Consider the following 25,957-nt stretch of genomic DNA (forward strand, 5'->3'; position numbering starts at 1 on the left):
ATCAGCGGTAAAGGTTGGTATTGATATGATTTTTAATTTTGAACTAAGTTTTTATTTTTTTATTTTGCTAACCATTTTTATTCCCAGATAACATTGAGATGAACACTGTCGACGGATCCTCTCGATAAACATTGATAATGAATATTCATGACGAGCTGCTCTCCTATATACGATTATTTTTGTAAACTGAGGAGAGTTCTCAGCTATACTTGAGTAATCCAATATACACGAACGTATATACAAGTACTCCCTTAAATACAACATAAAAACGCATATATACAACCTCCCCCTCAAATCTCGGCAACAAATTCCCCAATAATCCCAAAGAAAATATTATACCATCATGTTTGTATTTTACTTAGAGCTTAATACTATTCCCATTCTTAAGTACTTCAATCATAGCTTCCCAACATCTACTAATAGATCCATTGTAAAACCCTTAATACGTATTTTATATTCCCCAAGTGGTCCATTATGAATCCTCCTGGTTCCCAATAAAGATCACTACTCAACCCCCCCAATCTCCATCTCCGACCGTCTCCAACAAAACATGTAATTACAAACATCATGACACTCAAAACAAGAACAAGAGCATTTTTAAATGATAAATATTTACTAATTCCTGTTTTTCTCTTCTCTCTTCCTCTCCACTACGTGATGCTGATCGCTACAGGAGGAGGAAGAAGTAAGTCAATGATGTTTTTTTTGCACCTTGATTTTAGTTAGGGTATATACGTGAAACATATACATTATAGCTTTCGTTAAAATGCATCTAGATGACAAAACTGCTCCTCACACATAACATAAATTTCCGAGCCTTGGCACTTATATTTTGGATGGCTCTGCGCAGGGGAGATGAGGGGGCCAACTTCCTCAAGAGCCGTCAGCAGATAAAGATGTCCGAGCTGGACGAACAACTGGCCGAGTACATCGCTGAGTGGCGGAAGCAACGTTCAAAGGAGGAGGATGAACTTAAGAAGCTTAAGGAGAAGCAGGCTAAGAGGAAGGTGTGTATGTCTGTCTCTCGTCTTGTCTGTTTCTCGTCTTGTCTGTCATTCGTCTTGTCTGTCTCGCGACCAGTCTGTCTCGTCCTATCTGTCTCTCATCTTGTCTATTTCTAGTCTTGTTTGTCTCTAGTGTCTGTATCTCTGTACCTGTGTTACTGTGTCTATCTGTATGATTCTGTACCTATGTGTCTGTATCTGTTTGTGTGTTTCACTATATGTATGGTATGTATCCATGATTGGTATGTGTATTGTATGAATACGTTCCATTACTTATACATACATAGTACGTGTTAACGTTCGTTTAACCCTCTGTAGTGAGTGTTCGTTCCTTTACCTTCTCCCTGCAACATAACAGAACAGTGTGTCTATATGTTCAGATCCTCCGGGCTGAAGAAGAGAAGAAGCTGACGGAACAGAAGAGGGCCGAGGAGGACCGTAAGATGCGAGAGGAAGGGGAGAGGAAGCAACGCGAGCAGGAAGAGAAGAGGAAGCGTCTTGAAGAGGCCGAAAAGAAGAGGCAGTCTATGATGAAGGGCTCCAGTGTGAGTATTGTGGGGGTTGTTTCTGAGATGGGGGATATTATATTGTTTTTCCCACATTCCCATACTTCTTCACTACGATTCCTCCCTCACTTTCCCCCTTCCCACCCCCACACACAAACACTTGCACACATACGCTTTACGAAGGCGTAAACATATTAAAAAAAACCGCTCAGAACTTATGCATCAGACAATGGAGTACCAAATTATATTATTTAGCCATTTGATCTTACCTATTATGTCTGCCTCACAGAACTAGAACCACACGAACTCACATTTACTGGATGCCCTCGCCGGCTTGCTGTCATCTGTGCACATCTAATAAGCATGTACTTCAATAACTAAAGGGTTCCTGTTCAGCACAGCGAGGAAAAATAACAACTGTATCGACAATCAGCGACAGCACACCATCCCGGTGAAGGCTCTAAATCCCACCACTTCCTCCCACTTAATCAATACCCCCTGCCCACCCACCCCTCCTCTGACCCCATATAATTAGTAATCAGTATTTGTTCACAGTGTACAAGATCTTGTTGCCGTGACTCCAAGCTGATGTCACTTGTATAACGTGTTATTATGAATTAAGTCCCGAATAAGGTCAAATTATGAACTAATAAAAATAGGTACAGGAAAATATATGAGGCAAACTATTTTTGAATCAGGAGATGGATCCACTACTCTTCTGTACTACCTTCCTTAGAAAGGTTCAAACTCGGTCTAGTTTATGTTGTTAGGGTAATTCCCCGAGTGTCGTATATTTTCTTCTGCTAGACGAAGGGTACCCTCATTAATACAACCAGAGATTGTAATTCCGAGTTCTAACAGAAGGGTCAAACTTTCACTGTTATGGAGCAACGCCAGTTATTTGGAATCACATTGTTGAAAGACTGGAATAATGATTCAGGGAACTGCACGTTAAAATGTGACAATATATACGTCACTCACAGCCTATTTTTGTTTTCTACAAAGTATAGGAAGCTAAACGATGATAAAATCAATTTTCCAATTGTCATTAAAAAGTTCTTCTTATGGTTAATATTGATAGCTTTTATTTAATTTGTTGCATTTCCTGTTACTTGATAAACCCGAGTTGACACATTCAAAGATAGGAAACATTTCGTAATGTAGGAATTCTCGAGAGGCCAAATCTCGATCTTCCTCCACACGAAATATTCACTTTCACAACAACAGCCTTCGAAACACGAGATATTAACACTTAATAATTTTATTTTGAATAGCCCAGCCCACACACACATGAAATTAAATGAAAACGAAGACGTTTCCTCGACTCTAATCGAGTATTGTGATCTGTTCTCTGCAGTCATCTTTTTCTTTCCTCTACACCGGGTTCCACATTTTACACAGATGTACACATATTTGCTTACTTTTGTGGATCCTAGGCAACAAAACCGGAAGGGTTGGTAATATTTTCCATCATCTAAGGTTTAAGTCATGTCATCCGGTGCTCGACTTATGTCACCCACTGCTTGTGTCATTTCACAGATTACTTAAGTCATGTTATCTGCTGTTTTAATCACGTCACCCGCTGCTTTTTAGTCATGTCATCCGTTGCTAGAGTTATGTCATCCTCTGATTGAGTCATGTCACCCGCTAGTTGAATCATGTTTCCACTGCTAGTCATGTCACCCACTGTTTTTGTCACGTCACTCGCTGATTTAGTTATGTCACCCATTGCTTGAGTCATGTCACATCTTTTTTCCAAGGTGAATTTTATAAAATAGTTATGTGACAAAGATTATATGTTATAGTGTAATAGAAAGTAGATTTGTGTAGTGTCACAAAGAATAATAGTACATTACAACCTCCCCCAATGCCTATATTTATAGTTTTATTTGTGTTGTTATAGTTTCCATAACATTTTTTCTTAGATATTCCTCGGAATGTTCAGCGCGGTGCATCAGATTCTCATTTTCTTTTTCAGGAGGTGAGATTCTCTTTCCCCTGAAGAAATGGATAAAAATATTACGAGTAGAAAGTATACGCACGTCCCTTCCTTTGTTTTCCCAACTGTCAACTCCCCCCAAAAATAAAAAAAATTACAATAATATTAATAATAATATAAAAATGTTATCCCTGTCTGTCCTCCCTTCAGTCATAACTTTCTGACCCTTATTTATAACCCAGAAGAGTTATTTGATTCAGAGGATGCAGTTTGGTGTGCTATGTGTTCGTGTCTCTGTAACAAGTTATTTTATCTTCATATTTATAACATTTTTTGATTTACAACTTTGGCATCTATGCTGACTGTGTTGATTTTCCCCCCACCTCCTCCCGTTTTCACATCAATCTGTGTCACGAGTATAATTCATTGATTTTTGTTTTGCATTAAAACACAACAAATTGTGTTTTTTTTTTTGTCTTTTAAGAGGAATTCACAAACGGGAATCATAATGTATGTTTCATTGTTGTTTCATATGATAACCTGTGTTATATTTTTTTCTTTTAATATGAGTGTTCCTGGCTGATGCAGATATCTTTCTCCTTTTAAGTTACTGGACGTTATTGAACTCCTGTTCATATCATCATTAACAAATCTTTTCTTCTCTTTTTTCCCAAGTTGTGTATTTTAACACGTCTCTATTTATAATTATACAGTAAGCTATTGAGTGTTATGCTAATTTTAAATATAATACATATATATACACATCATGTGTACAAACAATGTTTCATATAAAATATTGTAGTTATATATTTTCCCAAACGAATAGCTATTGACACTGGTATTACTGGACAGTTAAATAAACTGATGTTCCATGGAATTCACTCTATTTTTATTTTCACAGGACGGCGGCAAGAAGTTTGTCTCCAAGGGAGGTGATAAGGTGAGTACTCAAGAAGCTCTTGATCTACTCTTGGCTTCAGTATAGGTTTTAAGGTGACTTACTTTAAAGCTCTTGATCAACTCTTGGCTAAAATAGAGGCGATAAGATGAGTCCTTATGAAGATCTTGGTCAACTGGGCTTCAATGGAAGTGTTGAGTTTGTAAAACTTTTTACGAAACTTGGGAAAACTCTTAACTTTTTGTGAGGTCTAAAACTTGAGTCATTATGAATTTCTTGACCTTGGAGATGATAATGAATATCATTATATTGTGTAAAGGTTGCTTCACAAGAGAACTTGAGTTCGAATCCAGTGCAGAGTGAGACTAATAGACACCTTCCCTTTACTTTGTTTACTACAGTACACACACAGACACACAGCAGTAATTGGGAACCTGGAGGTAAAATAAGTGGCGGATCGTGTTCTGGGAATAAGCAATTGGGTAATGCATTAAATTTTATTGTGGGAGAAAAGCTAATGAACCAGCTAACAAAAATAAGCAGAGTTCTCCTACAGTTCTTTAGGGAGTGTAATTAAACTCTTTATTTAGGAGAGATCTTGACATCAAGAGAAATGGTATGATGAATCATCGACAGGTGCTTAGTTTTGTCTGCTTATAACTGATTGGTCCAGGGTTCGATTCATGGCTAGGACGAGACGTTTTGGCACGTTTCCTTACACCTGATGCCGCTGTTCATTTAGCAGTAAATAGATACCTGGGAGCTATCAAAATGTTAGGGATTACACCCTGGGAAAGTCAGCAGTTGACCTAAGGGTATCTCGTTGATCTTAATAGGCTTCGTGTCTCTGGCAGTTGGAAACTGTTTTCTTTCTGACATCTTATCAGTTAAATTTTCTGCTGGATAATGTGATATATATATATATATATATATATATATATATATATATATATATATATATATATATATATATATATATATATATATATATATATATATATATATATAATATCACCTTATCCGGCAGTGTAATGGTGACCAAATCCAGCATAACCACATACCACACACCTGCAACAAATTTAACCGACCCTTCATTGCATGTACACAAGAACGTCTATTTACTGTGCATAATCTCCCGCAGCTCTCCAACATCCAAGCGGCCAAGGGCGAACTGGGCAAGACCCGGGAGCAGCTGGCCGAGGAGAAGAAGATCGCTCTCTCCATACGCGTCAAGCCTCTCAACGTCGACGGCATCGGGGCCTCCAGCCTCCGCAGCAAGGCAGAGGAGATGTGGAACCTCATCATCAAACTGGAGACTGAGAAATACGACATGGAAGAGAGGATGAAGCGCCAGGACTATGACGTGAGTCTCCTCTTGTTTTTATTCCAAATTTTTTTTACGTTCACTGGTTAATTTGCATATATATATATATATATATATATATATATATATATATATATATATATATATATATATATATATATATATATATATATATATATATATATATATATATATATATATATATATATATTTATAATATATATAATTTCTATCACTACTTAATACTCTGAGTATAATACAGAATAGTTTGTAAGTTTATATTATAAACTATTAGAGTTTATAATTTTATAAACTAATAGAGTTTATCTCTCCATACTGTCAAACTTCATAGATTTTTTTTTAATATTGTGAAATGAACATAGAGCATGTTTTTATTCCACAAATATGCTCTATGAATGTAATTAAACATACAGTACTTATTTTACAAATAATGACGAAAACTAAATGTTTACTATATTTTTTTATGGTAAACATTGTTATCAACTTTACATTTTGAAGCAGAAGTTTGTGTTTTACTAAAACATAGTTTTTACAAAAAAAATTGCTTGGGAGAGAGATGACATGGTCCTCAAATATTTTTAACTTTTTGTTTCATATTGTTTAATTTTTAATTAAACTAATAACATTAAGAATATTCATTACATCGATATATTTTATCCAAGTTAGTGAAGTATAATCAGCCAAATGTTGCCAGTGAACACAAACTTTTAATTTTGTATAATTTTTTTTATCGTTTGACCGTTTGGAGATGGAGTATTTTGACTGTCCATTATTCATACATTCAGTTTCAGAGTAACGTATCGTTTATCTCTTATTCCTTGTATAATTATTTTTGCTATTATTTTTAACCCTGATTTTTAACTCCCAATTTCCAAGCACAGGAATGTCATTATTTAATACTGCATGATTTGTCTCCTTATTTAAAAAGTGAATATTTTCTTTTGTATTTATTATGTTTTTTTATGGTTGGTGCATGTTAATTAACGCTGATGGGGCAAAATACATATTTGAAGTTCTACTTCATCCTCTTTCGAATGATTGACAAGGAAGCCCAGCCGTAGAAGCGAGAGAACAATTAAAATCTTTCTCAAAACCCTCACTCCACCTAAAAATAAAAATAAACACACTTTCTACTAGCAGCCCTCTTTTCACATAGGAGGAATTCATAAATGTGAAGCTGGCTATTTTATGCTGTTTTTTTTTTATAAAATCTCAACATTTTCTTTTCATCCTAAAATTTTAACTATTCGCGAGTCCCTAAAAAAACGTTAGAATTACATCGATAATAAATATTTATATATATTTTTCTTTGGTATTTTGACCTTCAAATTGTTCTTGTAAATTACTCAACCATTCAAGAACAACCCGTATCTGATTTTAGTTCACTCATTTTATCCCCCAGAACCTCTGTTAATTTCTAATTATCACGAAAACTAGTATGTTGACACATCCAATCACTTGGCCCAAGCTACGATATTAATTTGTTTTTTGCACTAATGCCAAGTTCTTAGTGGCGGTCTCATGCAAGTTACAGAGCGAAGCACTGCATTAACAACCTCTGGCTTGATATATTACAGCTCAAGGAACTAAGAGAACGACAGAAACAACAGCTCAGGCAAAAAGCCTTAAAGAAAGGACTTGATCCCGAGTAAGTTTTGCCAATCTGTGTTTGTCATATCATCTACATGTACACACACACACACACACACACACGCACACACACACACACACACACACACACACGCACGCACACACACACACACACACACACACACACACACACACACACACACACACACACACACACACACACACACACACACACACACACACACACACACATCCCCTTACAGAAGAGTAAGAGGAGACATGATAATCACCATCAAAATTCTCAGGGGAATTGACAGGGTGGACAAAGACGAACTTCTTTAGCACGGGTGGAACACGGACAAGGGGGACACAGGTGGAAACTTAGTTCCCGAATGAGCCACAGAGACATTAAAAAGAAGTTTTTCAGTGTCAGAGTAGTTAACAAATGGAATGCATTAAGCAGTGATGTGGTGGAGGCAGATTCCATACACAGTTTCAAATGTAGATTTGATAGTGCCCAATAGGCTCAGGAATCTGTACACCAGTTGATTGACGGTTGAGAGGCGGCACACACACACACACACACACACACACGCACGCGCGTACACACACACACATCCACACGTTAAGTTATAACAAGTGAGAAGGAGGTTGAGGCCAAAACCTTTAGTAGTTTCAAAGCCTTATACGACAAAGAGTACTGGAAAGACGGGAAAACACGAGCGTAGCTCACATCTTGTAAATACTCTTAGGTAATCACACACACACACACACACACACACACACACACACACACACACATACACACACATACTTCCTTATTTGTATACCTTCCCATTCTGATTACCCGCTACAGAATTTCAATTTAAAGTTGATTTCATCCCTCTGAATTCAACTCGTCAATTGTTTAACTTTCCCTATTTAGAAACCAGTCCAGTTTAAGGGTTCTTAAGAAGAGAACTCCTAACAGGCTGGCGGGAGGTCTGGATGGAAGGATTTGACAGGAAGGAGAATGCAATTTTATTATTTTCGCTTTCAAATGCTTATTTTGGAATGTTATATTTTGCGCAGCATCAGTGATGTTTTAATTTATCAGTTCAACTAAAATTCGTCACATGAAGAGTGCAATTTGCATTTATTAGGTTAACTGCGATTAACCTTTATCATGTCAACGGAGATTAACATTTATCAAGTTATAAGTGCGATTAGCATTTATTAAGTTATAAAGGCGATTAGTATTTATCAGATCAACTGCGTTTAACATTTATCTGGTTAAAAGTGCTATTAACATTTATCTGGTCAAAAGTTCGATTAGCTTTTATCACGTTAAGTGCGATAATTTTTTTATTTAACAAGTTGGACTAACAGGCGCCGTTTACAACATGTGTGTGTTAATTTATATTTGTTTTCATTCTGTAACAACACTGTTTTACTTACCACGAATTGACTTAATTTCTTTAAGATTTAATTTTTGTTTCCGCCTTTTTCCTACTTCGTTATGTGAGCCGCTCCTATCTTGCAGTCCCACACGCTAATCAGTGCTTGTTTAATAACTTACATATCCATGTGTTCGATTTCTCAGATGAACTTAACAAGCCCCACTTTCAGTTTCTCCATTATCCTGCACGAAACTAGGATACACATCCCTACAGGAGTTGCTCAGATTGGTCTTAGAACGTGAACAGGTTCTTATACATTTGTATTGTGCTATGATTTTTGCAGTTGAAGGAGTTGAAAGAACGTCAAAAGCAACAGCTCAGGCAAAAGGCCTTGAAGAAGGGCCTTGACGCGGAGTAAGTTATGTTTAATTCGACTTATCTCTTGATTTTTCTCGCTTTCAACACCCGTTTATTTACTATGTTTTGTTTCTCATACAATTTTATCACCTCTGCATGGGACTACTTCAAACCAAACCTCTCCATTGTTTCTTATGGCCAAAGTTCCAAGATTCCTGCAACACGTGTGCTCTCCTTCCAAGATCTCAAGATATTGTGACAATTTTATTATTATTATTATTATTATTATTATTATTATTATTATTATTATTATAGTTATTATAGTTATATTTTTATTATTATTTGTACTAGTTTTGCAACAGCCTCAAGCTTAAGTAGCAAAACTTTGCAATCATGAGACACAGTTTTATCAATTAGTTAAATTATCTCCCTACGTCCATGCAAAATGCTGTATAATCTCATGATTCAAAAACCATGAGGCTTTTGTTAAACGCTTGACAATGCATGAGCCTAGTCACACTCAGCTTTCCTCGACTCTCTGAGTTTTTAAGATATCCTGAGGTCTTGTTGACTGTTCCGGAGATCCTGGAGTTACCGCGGGAGAATCTTGAATACTTTATTGACAAGAGGAACCACTTCCGCTTCGACGTGGATATTGTTCTTGCAGTGCAGACTATCCTGAGAGCTAACTTATCCGGGTGACGTCTCTAACTCTTCCCTTCCCCACCCCCCGGATAGTGTTCTTAACCACCACCATTCTTTGTTACTTTAGTTGTAGACTCTAACTTACGACGGCCCGAGAAGATAATTCAGGAGCAGTTATGGTGTACATCACCAGAAATCTTTTTCTGTCTCTCTTTCTCTTACCTTTGTTGGCGACCTATTTCACTCTCTTAAAAAAATACATTTATTTCTCTATGACTAAAAAAAACAAACTATGAGCGATTGCTCATTGGTTGATCCGTCCTACAAAGAACCGTTTCTGAAATGTCAAATGTCCCGCATTTTTACAGTTGAAGGAGTTGAAAGAACGTCAGAAGCAGCAACTGAGACATAAGGCACAAAAGCGCGGGTTGGACCCGGAGTAAGTCTAGAGAGAGCCTGGTTGCCACCAGCCACCTCCCCCCTCCGCTCACTACATCACGGCCTCTTTCTCCTAGTTCTTATAGCTTGGTTTTTTCTATTAGTTTTTTGTAATTTATAGTATTTTTGCTTAAATAATGTTTTTCTGTCTCTCTTTCTTTCACAGACACACAGACACACACACACACACACACACACACACACACACACACACACACACACACACACACACACACACACACACACACACACACACACACACACACACACACATATATATATATATATATATATATATATATATATATATATATATATATATATATATATATATATATATATTTATATATATATGAAAGAATCCTTTTGGGGTAATGAGGTGACTTGAACCGGCGTCCTGGTGATTTCTAAACACCTGCCTTAACCCAGTCAGCCACGATAGTACAAAAAGCCTATTAACCGAGAACTCTACTAAATTTATTAGGAGGTCTGGGCCCAGATTCACAAAGCACTTACGCAAGTACTTACGAACGTGTACATCTTTCCTCAAACTTTGACAGCTTTGGTTACATTTATTAGACAGTTTACAAGCATGGAAACTTCCCAATCAACTGTTGTTATTGTTATAAACAGCTTCCTGGTGTTTCGGAGCTCATAAATGTTAAATAATTGTAAGCAAAGCCGCCAAAGATTGAGAAAAGATGTACAGGTTCGTAAGTGTTTGCGTAACTGCTTCGTGAATCTGGCCCCTGAGGCCAGAATCGGTGCCTAACAAGGATTTTACGACAGGCATGATTACACTGTGGTCTGTGTGTAAGGGTTAACACCCTTACACACCTCCTTCAGACCACAAAGAAGTCACAATGGTGAGATATATCAATCAGGAAATATTTTTGTGGGATTGAGGTGTCTTGAACCGGAATTATGTTGATTTCGAGACTTAACCCACTCAGTCCTAAAGTGAATTTCTCATTGATATATTACGCTATTGTGATTTCTTTATGTTCTGAATGAAGGGTATAAGGGTGTGAACACCATTACACGCAGGCCAGAGTGTAATCGGGCCTATCGTAAAATACTGGTTGGGCACCGGTTCGGGCCTCACTCACTGCCCAGTGAAGTCAGTAGAGTTTCGGATTTATAAGTTTTTGTCCTAATGTGGCTTAGGGGGTTAAAGCAGGTGCCAGAAAATTACCTAAATGCCGGTCCAAGTCTCCTCATTGACCCAAAGCGATTTTCACATTGATATAATACGCCACTATGATTTCCTTATGTATATATATATATATATATATATATATATATATATATATATATATATATATATATATATATATATATAATCTTCCTAGGTGTTATTATTACTACAATCTTAGAATTAGTATTAGTATTATTGTTATGCGCTTTGGTTCATGTAGTATATTTTTGTTACAGTTGCTTTCTTTAAACTGTTGTAAAGAGAAAGTCGAACTGCTATTTTGGCTTCAACGATTTTTCTCAGCCTGGTATTTTCGGCTGTTTTTCGCTTTTCTTCTAATTTGTGATTATTTTGATTAGATATTTTGGGCTCCAAAGCAGTATGTATGTATGTATATATATATATATATATATATATATATATATATATATATATATATATATATATATATATATATATATATATATATATATATATATATATATAATACATACATACATACATAAACTTTAAAGTCAGAAGAAGGTGATTGGTGGCTTGTGGGCAGGCAGGCGAGTCATGGAGGCTGCATGAAACCCAGGGGAAATGTATTCTGTTCTCCACGCGGGTGTCTGATCCTGTCTGTCACGCTGAAGACAGCCTCTTTTTTTGCATGGCCTCCTAGCCCGTTGTGGTGTTGCTGCAATTTAAGAATAATTTTGGTATAGTGCTACGTTTCTCTCACTGGCTTGGTTTTTCACTCACTTGCTGGTTGTGCAACAGATCTGAGGAACTTTTACCTCAACACGAAAAGACCTCGACGGCGTTTCATATGTGGACAGAAAACACGGGTGAAATAATTCCACGTGGCTCTTTTTTTGCTATGATAATACTTCCACGCAATACGTTTTCTACCTTATTATTAAAAAACAAAGTTTGTCTGATTTTTAAACGTATAAGATATTAGAAAAAGCAGAGTGAAAAAGATTTCTAGAAGTGAAAGGCAATAGCAGTTTACCAGTTATATGGTCAATGAAATTGTTTAGAATTTGGCAAGGGCGTTCCGACTGCTGACAGAAAAGTCCGTTTTTCGTCATCGTAGCCACTATAATAACTGGGACCAGGCTTCACAAAACATTTACCAACCCATTTACGAAATCTATACATTTTCCTTCAATCACTGCGGCTTTGTTTGCATTTATTAAACAATTTATTAGCTCCGAAACACTATAAGATTATTTGTAACAATAATAACCTAGGGTTGTGACGATTACAAGTTCTTAAACAGTTTAATAAATGTAAACAAAGCCAACGTAATTACAAAACAGGTGTTGCAGGTTTCATAAGTGGCTGTATAACTGCTTGATAGATCCTATCCCTCAACACCTGGGACAGCAGGGATATTCATCTCGAGGTGAATCCCATTTATGAGAGTTTGCTTTAGTCCTGAACAATATTCAGGGCTAAAGCATACTTGCTGGTTGGTCAGTAAGCCATTTTGGTGGCTTAAATAACCCTCCAGAGGTTGATAGCCTTTCAGTCCAACACCTGAAACGAACATGTTGGACATGAGAAAAGATTAATTCACGCGTTGCTTGAATTTTGTGAGCTAACTTATATTCAGATCCAAAATCTATTTTCTTATTTGGCGTAGGAGCAGTACTGCACAGTAAATCTTTAAATACACTGACATAAAGAGACAGTCAGCCGTGCTTGCTAGACTTCCGTTTGCCACCACACACCTGGGTGGGATGACTAAAACAAGAATACAATAACGGGATATATATGGTTCCTGCAAATTTTAGGATTGACTAATAATGTTATCAACTAATTTAGAAAGAGTTATGGTAAAGCCTGCAAAGGTGCAACACCCATTATTATTATTATAATTATTATTTTATATTATTTCATTATAAAAGCACAAATAATCTGCACAAACAAAGGATATTTGCCACATAATCGATTGTTTTAATCATTCTGCCCATGGTGTCCCCGACTCTGGGAATCTCAAATGTAGTTCATTTGTGCATATTTTAATTTGTTATCAAAGAAATCTGAATATAAATATACGCCGACGATCAAGCAGGTCCCATCATTTGCTTTATGGAATGAAAAGAATGGGGATGACCAAACGTTTATACTTCTACGGTGTTTAGTCACTGAAAACTGACATTCTTCACTGCTGTCAACAAGCCACTTATGTTTTTCCTAAAGAATATGAATTTTTGAGCCCAGAATATAAGTTTGAGCATCTAAGCTGACGCTCGCTTACCGCAGTGACAAACTCACATGTCGTGTTAAACACAGCATTAAGAACTAATTTTAACACCACAAGTAAATAAAATGTTAACTCGAATACCCAGTAATTTACAAATCAGAGCTCTTCAGCCTGTCTGGATCTCGCTGACAAGAACTTTCCGAGACATTTGCATTGCTTCTGTTGCTGTTTGTTGTTGCTTATAACCGCTGCTGCTGCTGCCTGAGGTTATAGTTGCAGCAGATGTAGCTGCTTGAAGCCAATAAAAAGTTTGTGGCTGCTTCTGCTTCGTGTTGCTGCTGCGGTCGTTCATGGCTGCATGCAACTACTCCTATTGATTAAGGTTGCTGTAGCAACATGTGTTTACTTATACTGATTGAAGTTTACGCAACTGAAAGCTGTTGTCGTTATCGTGACTGCTACAGCTGTTGCTGTTTTCGTGACTGCTACAGCTGTTGCTGTTTTCGTGACTGCTACAGCTGTTGCTGCTATCGTGACTGCTACAGCTGTTGCTATTTTCGTGACTGCTACAGCTGTTGCTATTTTCGTGACTGCTACAGCTGAAGGCGATTGCTGTTTTCGTAATTGCTACAACTGAAAGAGGTTGCTGTTATCGTGACTGCTACAGCTGCTCGGGGCTTCTTCTACTGATAATGTCTGCTTCAGCTGCTCGTGGATACTGCTACTGATATTGGCTGCTGTAGGTGTTGTTGGCTGATGCAGCTGTTGTTATTCTGTGCGGCTCAGCTGAAGTTTCGTGTTCTATTATAGCGTGGATTTCGTGTACCCTGAGGTCTGTGCAGTGTTCTTGTGACTGACTTCTGCTTATCACTGACATCTTGAGTTTATTCAGGACTTCCGCGTTTATTATACTTGACTGAATTTACTTAAAAAGTCTTCTTGATTCACTGTTGATAATTAAACTACCTTTTTGTGTGTTTGTAGTTACTTAAAATATCTTGTTTGCCTGTATTTACTTAAAACACACCTGTTTGACTGTTGTTTCTTAAAATACTTTCTTGATTGACTGTCGTGTTTTTCCTTCAACGCCTCTTGCCTTTCACTGCTTTACTTTCCAAACTCTCTCTTTAACTTTCTAGTGCTGACACGTACTGTCAGGTTACTGTTATTGTCCTGTGATATTGATGTTTTCCTCTACCGTTCACTTTCTCAAAGTACTGCTCTAACACTGTTTTTAAATCCTATTTTGTCCTAAAATGTGTTCACTCTCCTTATTTCTGTTAATACTCGGAACGTTTTGCGAGTATACTGATGCTCTTTTTTGAATTGAATCAAAATCGTAAAACACTTAGAAGATTTTATAACAAAAAAGCCAAAGAGTATTTTTCAAAACTGTATTAAAATATACAACGCGATTAAAACCCGATAAATCATAAACAAAGTTAAGGAATTAAAGTACGTTACAGAAAGTTATTGTTGTACTACTGATTATGTGGATGAATGTGACGGGCGCTCAAGTGAGTTCATGTAGTTGATGCTGAAGTGATTGTATGTGATGGGTGCTCAGTTGGGTGTATGTGGTGCATGGAATATGAGAAAAATCAATGATGACAGAAAGTTAGAGACAGTACCCCAGAGAGATATAAGGAACAGGGGCATAATTAAGTGTGCAAAGATTAAAAGGACAGAGCTGAAGGAGCAAGAAAACAGAGGATTCCGATTGAAATGAAAAGGACAGGAACAAAAAGGGGGTTAAGAGGAGGGGATTAAGAACAGAGTGAGAGAAGGAAAGGAGTGAAAAGGGCAAAAAGAAAGGGTCTTTTATGTAAAACTTTCATAATACAGAATGAAGACTTAAGCAATAGTGAGAAGGGATATATGTCTTAATAATAGGTTAGTGAGCTATATTAGAGAGGTGTCATAGAGTTACAGAAGCTTAATAGTAAATATGAAATTGCTCGTCCTGATAACCATGAAATGGTTCAGTAAGCTACGTCGCCCTTGATTCACATCCAGGCATCCCGGATTCCCGGGACGGACAGGAAATGATTGGGTAGGTGTCCTTTTACTTGATGCCTCTGTTCACCTAGCAGTAAATAGGTACCCTAGGAGTTAGGCAACTGTTGTGACTTGCATCCAGGGATCTATAGAGGAAACTCGATTACCCTAAGTAAAGGCTTCCTGCCCCCCAACAACTGGGAATTACGTATAAATGCAATATATCAACAATAGATACTCTAGGAAATGTATATATATTCAAAGTAACTATACATGGTGAACATGTGATATGGATTATTGGGTCAGTTACACAATTTCGAACATATATATCTTGTATATTATATGCATCATGTGTTTCTGTTGAAAATATGTTCAGTATTTTACATAATTCTTAACCTCATTAGTCGGGTAGACATTATTATAGCACCCCCGTTCTCTTGATTTGCCACTATGTAAGAAATCCAACCTCCTAACCAAACTAAACACGTAGGAAGGCCAGCAACCCACCTACCTTATCGAGTCCGAATGCTTACAAAATATAATTGTGAGGCGTTACGTTTCATAGGTTACATTTGTAACGTTGGTTACAATAAAATAAACGAGGCGACATAGTCGTTGAGAGAGTGGGTCGGTTATGGAGGTTATTCTGTATCCTTATCACACGACACTTACGACTGGTTAAAAAAGTACCTTTTAATACAATTTCGAAATGTAGACAAATGGAATTCGGTTTTCCTAGATACGCTTATAATATGTATTTGTATAAAAGATCCGGAAATCTATATTTACAGTAAAAAAATAATAAACTGAAAAAAATGTATAGCTAGTTTATTATAATTTATGTGTCAGTTTTTCTTTGAACGTAATGTACAGTAATAAAAATACAGTAAAACCCAACGCACTCAACAACATACAAGGCAAGACGGTAAAAAGCCACGATAACCTTTTTTCGAGGTGTAATTGGCCACTTCGGCAAAATAAAAAAATGACAAAGCATAGGTGCTCTTAGATGTAAACTTTTTTACTGCAGATATTTTAGTAGTGTTACACTACATATTGGTTTCTACACCAAACAAATTTGAAAGAATTATCTTAATGGCATTTAATTCCATCAAAATTCACGTATATTTTCGCTTCATTCTGCCCGTTTTCTGTGTTAAGCTATAACGTTTTGTGTGTGCGTATATGTGTGAATAAATATATAAATGTATGGTAAACTGTAATATATTATTATACAATGCAACATAATTTATAATTCCATTAATGCTTTGTTTTATCTCCAACACAGGGCACTCACAGGCAAACACCCGGTAAGTTTAGTTTGTCTAAATGGTTTACTTTTTATATTGATTGTTGTGTATCATTGTCTTACTGTGGATATTAATAAGCATGAATTCATTACTGGCTATTGTAAATTAATTTCTTGTTCCAATAAATTGTTTACATGCTGCTATAAATGATCTTACATGCTGTCATAAATTCTGCTAGAGAGTGTTACAGGGATATTCCTACAGGAATAGAAGCCCTTGTTACATTAATACAGGGATATTAATGTAACATATAGGTTGGCTCACTATGTGTTACAAGTATTTGTGTCACTGAGGTGGTGTATGAGCATGACAGACAATTAATTTACAGCATCGGATATTGAATTCATGATTTTGTAATATTATTCACCTCTAAAAACCTAACACTTAACTATTCATATCACAAGTAACTTAAAAGATGCTCATATGTAAATACTTTAAATTTCTCGCTAAGACATTAAGGTTTTGAACAAATTCCCAAGGGCCGTGATGAGGTGTTCGAACATACGGTGCTTCTGGGAACATCCCGTGCGTAGGTTCGAAACCTCATCACGGCTCTTGTTGATTTTTTCATTTGATATAGCATGCTATTGTGATTTCTGTGTGTACCTTAAGGTTTTCCTTTCGGGAAGGTACTTAAAGATATAATTATTGCGTGTCCACAGCCCAAGATCCAGACAGCCTCCAAATTCGAGAGACGTACGGACAGGAGGACATACGACGATAAGAAGCAACTGTTTGAGGGCGTAAGTAATAGCTTCATGCCAACATTTCCTCAAACAAATAAGTTGCAGTATAGGAACTCTAATTAAGCGTTTCATCAGAACAGTCTCAGACAGCCCGGTGTAAAAGCATTACCGGAATAGTCTTAAATATTACTTTGTAAAGTCATAACCATGAAAGACTTAGATATTCCTTTGAAAATTTCTTATCATTAAAGTCTTAGCCATTCCACTGTAAAACCATTATCAGGAAAGTTTTATATATTCAATAGTAAAGGTATTAGTCGGAAAGACTTAAACAGTTCTTTGTAAAGTCATTTCCAGAGAGTGACTTTCTCTTTCATTAATTCAGCTAGTAACTGGAATTCTAACTCTACATATCATTCATACTTTTAATCATATCCATAAATAGAGTTTATTTTGTAAGTATATTTGCTAAATATTTAACAGATTTTCCAATTTTTTATTGCCTTTATTTTAATTGATGATAAGTTTAGTAAAGTAATAAGATCTTTCATTATTCTTTATTATTCACATACATTTATTAAAAGAATTGTTTTGTCAAAACCCAAATATTTTTAAATCTTCCATGTAATTATTTGTTAGTTTTTTCATTATTTTTGTTGATCTATTAATTTTTTTTTTAAAACAAATTTTTTTTAACTATTTTTTTAGTGTACTGCTTTGCCATATAATTGATTTTAATATAGAGAATGAATGATGGTATAGTCAGGCAAATGTCAGCCGCTTTTTACTTAGCAACAACGCCTTAACTTCTTTATTTCAGAAAAAAAACTAATTTTGTATTTTGATGCCTAACTTCTGAGTCTCATACTTCCATCCTTTTTGCCTAACTTCTGTATTAAGCTCTGTAACGTAATTGTCATCATCTGTACCAGCTTTCTGGTTCAGGCCTCTTTCTTCGCTAAGTCTGGTTACGTTAGGCTAGACTAGGTTAGGTTAGGCTAGGTTAGGGAAGGTTAGCACATCATAATTTAGTAATTTTACTGTCAAATGCTCATTAGTTTGTTTTCCCTTTAACTTTCAAAATTAAATACAATGGTACTAATATCTACAAAATTTGTATTTTTCTGTAAAGAAAAAGCTAAATCAGAGTTACGTAGAAAACTAAGACAGTTCTTATCTGGCGTATCAGTTTGATGGTTAGGTGCCCAAGTAGCGTTATTTGGCTCCCGTCATATTCAGGCAGCTTCCCATGGATATTTTGCCTTGCACACAGGGATGGGATATTGTTATCAAGGAGGATCTGGAGAAGATATGGAAAGAGAAATATGAAGACTTTATGTCAAGGACAAAGTGTGAGTAGAGGGTGTTGGTAATAACGCTTGATGCCCGTGTCCCTGCCCCCCCAAATGGATACCCCCCGTTTTTTTTATATTTCCGGTGTTCTTTTTGACGCTGGTTCGAACCCTAGCAGTTTCCTCAGTGTTGTGGCTCGCTGATAGTTGTCACCTGCAGGTCTTGTAAGTATCACTCCAGTACGCCTCTGTAACCCCTTGTTGACTTGCTCTACCGTTTACCGTCAGGGTTGGGATGTTGTACACAAAGAGGTTCTTCAAAAACTTTGGGAGAGCAAGTACGAGGAGTTTATGGGCAGGCATAAGTGTAAGTACGTCTTGCTGGATTTGTGGTTGCCTCTGGGTGGTTCCCCTAAAGACAAAATTCCGAGTGGAGCGACCAAATAGCCCCTCAAGAGCCGTTCTCGCTCCACTGATCTATAATTTCAACAACAAACCACCCCCTTTCCCACTCTATCCCCTCCCCCCTTAATATGACTTCCAAAACACTTGTACCCCCCAGGGCTGGGATGTTGTACACAACGAGGAGCTGGAGAGGTATTGGAAGGAAAAGTACGAGGAGTTTGTCAACAGGTCCAAGTGTAAGTAGGTCCCACTCTCAGACACTGTGTTCGACGTAGCAGTATTGGCCTGAAATGGCATCTCTTGCTGGTAGAGTTTTCATAGTAGAACATTCGGTCCCCCTCAGCACCGGAGACTTAATACGCGTTTGATCTCATCCACGGCTCTTGCCCCTTACCTCTAGACGACGGTGGGAGTCTTGAAGCGATTGCATTATTATTTCAAAGGCACGGGTACCGTTTAGAGGTACGGGATCGAACCAGTGAGAAGCCAACATCCGCGTTTTTCGTTGTTTGGTGATTACTCCTAGGAGATAGAGAGAAAGAGATAGAGAGAGAGAGAGAGAAAGCAAGATGCCATGGTCCTTTGTTATTTTAGATCACCTTGGTATCGGTATTTCCCCACCACTGGTGCGATAGAATGCAAGAACGTTAATCTTCCCTCTCTCAGTTACTACCGTAGTATTCCTCGACCCCCCCTCTAAGCTACCACCGTAGTATTTCCCCTTTTAGCTATCATCGTAGTAGTCCCTTTCTCAGCTACCATCGTAGTAGTCCCTTTCTCAGCTACCATCGTAGTAGTCCCTTTCTCAGCTACCATCGTAGTAGTCCCTTTCTCAGCTACCATCGCAGTACACACCATGTGGTACCACACTGATTGCTGGTCCGCCAGCGTCATAATCTACCTGAACCTTTTGGTCTTCGCTAGTATCAGACCGCCTGCTGCCCTCCTCTCACTTTTTTATTTTTATTTTTGTATTTTGTATACATAAGTCCAACTATTTTTGTTATAGTTCCCTTCGCTTCAATGAATACCCCTTTTGAGTTGCTAAAACAAAATAAGATTCCACATTTCAAACTAATTTATTGTATTTTAATACTTTTTTAATATTTTTAGTAACGTATTTCAGCGTTACTTTATACAAATTCCGATTTCTATAATATTTTTAAACCAATCTTTAGTTCCGTTTTGTACTGTAATCCTAGCAAAACCTCTGAATAATACACCATTGACCTCGCCTTGTGTTCGCAAAAACCTGTTTAAAACATCTCGCCCATTTTAGGAATGTAGGCGACCCAGGAAGTGGTGTGTGGTATCCCCTTTTATTCCAAACAACCTTCATCTTCCATCATATTTGAACATGTTTTTTGTTTACAGTGTGTGTTGTCTGAATTGTGCACTAAATATCCCCCATTTTGTTTGCCATATCCCCAGGGTATTGTTGAAACGACAAAGGAAGAGCATGAGAGGAAATGGGCTGAGCTTAGAGCTCAGTTTGATGCCCGCGCGAAGGGTAAGAACCGGATACGGTCCCTTCAACCAATATCGTGTCCTCATTAATTATACACACACATATTTACATATATATTTAGTTTTTGCCTTTAATTTTATGCTAAAGTTTTCGACACTATAATTAATTACATTTTGTCAAATAATCACTGCTGCTTATTTGTATAATTATCTCTGCTACTTTTCTCAGCTCCTGTGGAAGAACTCCAAGACATATCTTGTGTTACAGGAGCCAGCAAATCAGACTTATAACTAAATAAACCAGTGTGTGTAACATGGCGCTCCATTGTTTGTCACGAAACATATTTTTTTTCAGTTAATTTCTTATTTCTTTTTCGTTTCTGCGCGTTGCTAATCGTACGTTTTGTAAGGCATGTCAAAGAAGCCTGCTGGGCCTCCCGCTCTTGCCAAGGAAAATTATGATTTGCTTTAGCGTTGTTGTTAGGCATGTCAAAGAGGCCAATTCGACCTCCCACTCTTGCCAAGGAAATTTATGATTTGCTTTCCTCTCTACGCTCTCGGCATGCTTTGTAACTCCATGTAGATAAAATTCTGTACTTCAGGAGGTTGGGTTCCTGAAATTAAATCAAAGGTTTGTAAGTGAATATCTTAAGGTGTGTGTGTGTGTGTGTGTGTGTGTTGATGCTTACTTAACGTTTTTCTGACTGTTTTTCATTCCATAAGCTTTTTACTTTTACATGATATGTTTTTATAATCAAATCAGTGCATGATATAAAAATAGCTATATATATATATATATATATATATATATATATATATATATATATATATATATATATATATATATATATATATATATATATATATATATAAATATATATATATATATATATATATATATATATATATATATATATATATATATATATATATATATATATATATATATATATATATATTCTTTCAAGGTTAACACAATTTTTGTAGTGTATTACACTCTGTGCTTGTCACAGAGAAACAATCTTTTACCTTCTTTTCTAATTATTCTCAACTTTCTCTCTGGTAATAAACGAGGTCAGTAAAGTACTGTTTACTCCATTCACTAGCTGCTCTGGGATTTTCAACGAACAAGCAACGGGGCTTCTGCTTCTGTTTTTATTAGATTTCTAGTTTATTGTAAAAAGATAAAACGCCCTGTTCAGATATAGAAGCATATGTATGTAGCATATGTGCGTGCACATATATACATACATGTGCACGCACACAAACACACACACACACAACACAACAGGACGTTCGTAAAAGTCTTAAGGCAGCTAGCAATTTATATAAATAAAAAATATGAAATTGATTTGTTAAGAACTTACTAAAAATCCCTTGCCTTCCAAAGATGTCATTCTGTAATATAATTTTCTTTTGCAAATCAACGAGATATAACATTAAGATCATAATCATTTTGACGTACAGGGAAAAAAAACTGTGTTTTTTCAACTTACTGCACTGTCGATAGTTCAGAACTTAGAAAAGTCTGACATGTACCTACCAAATTTTAACTAAGACAAAATATTTGTGAAAGTAAGTTTATATACCAATAGGTAACTTACAAGAAACATTAACTACAAACTTATGGCTCGATGGACTGCCTTATGCCTTATGCAATTGTCCGCTTCCATATTAAATATTTACAAGGAAATATTTGCTGATAAATCACTTTTCAAACAAGTAAACATCAGTCAATCAGCCTTTTTAAAATTGTGAGTGTAGTCTCAAAATGATTTGATTATAATAATGATATATATTTATTTTTGTTTACTTCTTTTCCAAATTCTTGAAACACTGCAAAAGACCTATATCGTTAATAATAAAGATCAATTTAGTATCAATGGAATTGCAATGGCATTTCTTAAATAATTTTATTATTTGAAGTATTTAAATATATCTTATGAATTTCCTTAATTTCAAAAACAAAATCATGAATATTAAATATGCAGGAAGTTTACAAGGGTTCTATTGGACATCTTTATTAATCAATGATCCTTCTATAATTTTATTCAGATATAATAAAAAGCCTAATAAAGACGCAACATTACTTAAAATGTTTTGTAATATATCATAACTGATATAAAAATATATATGCCATAGTTAATTATATATAATAAATCGAAAAATCGAAAAAATTATTAGTGATGCCAGCATCTGAATACACATCTTTATTAATTAAGCTTCTGCAGATTTGTCAACTCTCATAAGTTCTTAATCAAGGTTGATGATGGCTTAAGACTTCCACTGAAATGTGTCTCAATATAAATGTATATTTAAGCCAATGTTCAACTATATCTATAAAATTGTCTTAAAAAGTTGAGTGATAATTTTAATTGCTAAATATAAAAAAGTTATTGAAATTTTCAACATACTTTAACTTCGAAGGCATTTTAGGATTTTTCAAGTGACTTTGTGACGGCTTTTTATTGAGTTGAATTTGTCAGTAGAGGAGTAATTTTGTTTTATTTATTTAATGATTAATTTAATATTTTATTAGCACTGACTCTTTACTTGTTTACTGATTTTACTCATGAAGTACTTTTAAATTAAAATTTATATAATAACATTTATTTCAAAATTTCACTTGGTTTATAATCTAATGTTTAAGGGAGCCTCAAGCTTAAGCTTAATCCAGTTCGTTAATCCTTGTTCGTTTATTGCTTTTGTAAATACTCAACTGTAAGCAGCATAGGGATTAATTACTGATTCCAAGCTTACTAGGTCACACTTTAGATAAAAGAGTGTGACATACACATACATACAATAGACAAGTAACCGTAAATTAATGTTTAGTTAACCATATTTTCTTTTCTGGTAACACTTCTGAGATTTGGATTGATGTTGAGATTTAAACTTTTCAATGTTTGGAGGGTTAAGGCCGTGACAGCCTGTGGGCCAACTAGCTAGTATATCTTAGTTCTGAACACAGTGCAGGACCGAAGTATACTACCAGTGTCTATACATCAAAAAGCGAGGTATACCTCGCATTGTATTCATCCTGCAAAGTCAATCACGCTGTTGTTCGAGTAGGGTTTCATTAGTAGAACGGTTCATTGTGATATCTAGGGTGGTTTACAACAAATGCCTAATGGTATTGGATGTCCCTGGTAGCCAAGCTTCCCAAGTGGTTCGGTGAGCGACCTGGCAAGAAAGCTGGAGAGCCTGAAACCCCAATTGACGGCGAAGAGGAGGAAGAGCTATTGGAACCCCCTCCACCTCCCGAGCCTGAAGAGGAAGAAGAGGAGGAAGAAGAGGAGGAGGAGGAGGAGGAAGAGGAGGAAGAAGAGGAGGAGGAGTGATGAGTAAGTTCATCGATGCATTTTTGGATTCACGTCGATTTCAAGACAAAAAAATATATATGTTGTATTGTGGAATAATAAATATTTCAAAATTGTCATTTAATATTTTATCCTATATAAAGTCTATTATATTTTTAAGTATATACATTGGTATGATGGACATCTTCTATGTATCTTAATACAAATATGAAATGGAGAGAGAGAGAGAGAGAGAGAGAGAGAGAGAGTGAGAGTCTGCTGAATAATTAATTTTTTTCTGTTGCAGGACCGTCTCATCGCCTTCCTCAGTTCTTCATCCATCCAACTTCTCACATTCTCACACACTGTGTCGCTTAACATCTCTCTCTGAACACTTTAACAAGTTCTCTCTGTTGTATGGAGTCTACTATCAGTTGATTTTAAGTTATCATTATTATTATTATCATTATTATTATTATTATTATATATTATTATATTTATTGCAGTAATTATTGGTTGGCGGTTAGTTTAGCATGTGGTTAGGGCCGCGGACTTCGTAGCCTAAATATCCACGACACACAGCTTTGGACGAAGCTTTAAGCGTGGGTTCCTTGGGGTGACGTAGCTCCCTCGGGGTGACCTGTGGGCGGCGGTCAGGCCTCCCCTCCCCGCCGCCCGAGTACAAAATCATACGTGAGCTCCGTCATCATCACTCTCCCTCACCACCTTTGTCTGCGACTACTTCTGCTTCCCTTGGGCTCCTCCTCCAGGCTCGGGACTGGCCCGGGAGGGGCTCGGCGGCCCCCCAGCCCTCCGCGGGGCCCCCCCCTTCGGCTTCCACAGCCTCCTACACCAAGGGCGGACAGCTTAGTGCGCAGATGCAGGTGTCACAACGCTAGGGCGCATGCACAGGTGCTGCAACACAAGGACGCATGAGCAAGTGCCACAACACTAAGGCGCATGCGTTGGTACCACAGCACTAAGGCGCATGCGCAGCTGCCACAACACTAAGGCGCATGCGCAGGTGCCACAACACTAGAACGCATGTGCAGATGCCACAACACAAAGGCGCAACACCCGCAAGAAGAATTGGTCACTAATTTTCCCATCTTGTGTTTTCCGTTGATCGAGGATATTAAGTTCCTTCTACGATACTAGTTTCTTTCAAAATAAAAATGTCAAATTTGTTCGTTTTTTTCCTATATTTCCTTCCTTTATTACCGCTGACATGTTGGTATTAATTTTGTACCACCCATTTATTGACAATATCTTCCTGAGTACTAAAGTTAAGAGTTTCTTGGCCAATCAGTGATTGTACTTCAGCTCTGGGCATAAATCAGTATGGATTTCAAACACTTGTAAGGGATGCAACAAACTAACAGTGGGAATGTGAAGATATAGTGAAGGAGCGGTTCCCAACCACTACGGCCATCGGAGATCGAACGCCAACCCACCAAAAAAGAACACTCGTGAGAGTTTCGACTTATGTGGATGGGCGATTTCGATATTTCGGGGACGTTCCACTTTTCTAAGGAGTGACAAATCATTCTTATGACGAGCTACGAAAATGTTGACATAATTAATTAATGAATATAATACCTCCTAATGCTTGTTACCCCGAGAATAACCGAATTACTCAGAGGCATAATACCACTGTAGTGACTATACAAAAGCACTTCCTGTCTCTCTGTCTCTGTTTCTGTCTCTGTCTTCTGTCTCTGTTTCTGTCTTCAGCCTGTCTGTCTCTGTCTCTCTCTCCTCTCTCTCTCTCTCTCTCTCTCTCTCTCTCTCTCTCTCTCTCTCTCTCTCTCTCTCTCTCTCTCTCTCTCTCTCTCTCTCTCTCTCTCTCTCTCTCTCTCTCTCTCTCTCTCTCTCTCTCTCTCTCTCTCTCTCTCTCTCTCTCTCTCTCTCTCTCTCTCTCTCACTCTCTCTCTCTCTCTCTCTCTCTCTCTCTCTCTCTCTCTCTCTCTCTCTCTCTCTCTCTCTCTCTCTCTCTCTCTCTCT

General features: G+C 36.9%; 1 protein-coding gene across 12 annotated transcripts; it reads left to right on the forward strand.

Moving 5' to 3' along the window:
• The first annotated feature begins 761 nt into the window (after positions 1 to 761).
• Positions 762 to 25,140, forward strand: up (Troponin T, skeletal muscle). 12 transcript variants are annotated; one of them, XM_069331243.1, is made up of 10 exons: positions 762 to 1,007; positions 1,385 to 1,550; positions 4,349 to 4,389; positions 5,489 to 5,710; positions 7,270 to 7,340; positions 16,783 to 16,804; positions 17,467 to 17,547; positions 18,764 to 18,842; positions 23,808 to 23,998; positions 24,261 to 25,140. In XM_069331243.1, exons 1-9 carry the CDS (start codon positions 777 to 779, stop codon positions 23,993 to 23,995), a joined length of 1,101 nt encoding a protein of 366 aa, XP_069187344.1. In that variant the 5' UTR covers positions 762 to 776; the 3' UTR covers positions 23,996 to 23,998; positions 24,261 to 25,140. The 12 variants fall into 12 exon arrangements, with proteins under 12 accessions (XP_069187344.1, XP_069187345.1, XP_069187347.1 ...); XM_069331244.1 differs by lacking the exon at positions 18,764 to 18,842 and adding an exon at positions 19,071 to 19,149; XM_069331246.1 differs by lacking the exon at positions 18,764 to 18,842 and adding an exon at positions 19,345 to 19,423.
• The last annotated feature ends 817 nt before the right edge of the window (positions 25,141 to 25,957 follow it).

The sequence above is a fragment of the Procambarus clarkii genome, chromosome 25 (genome assembly GCF_040958095.1).
Source record: "Procambarus clarkii isolate CNS0578487 chromosome 25, FALCON_Pclarkii_2.0, whole genome shotgun sequence".
NCBI lineage: Eukaryota > Metazoa > Arthropoda > Malacostraca > Decapoda > Cambaridae > Procambarus > Procambarus clarkii.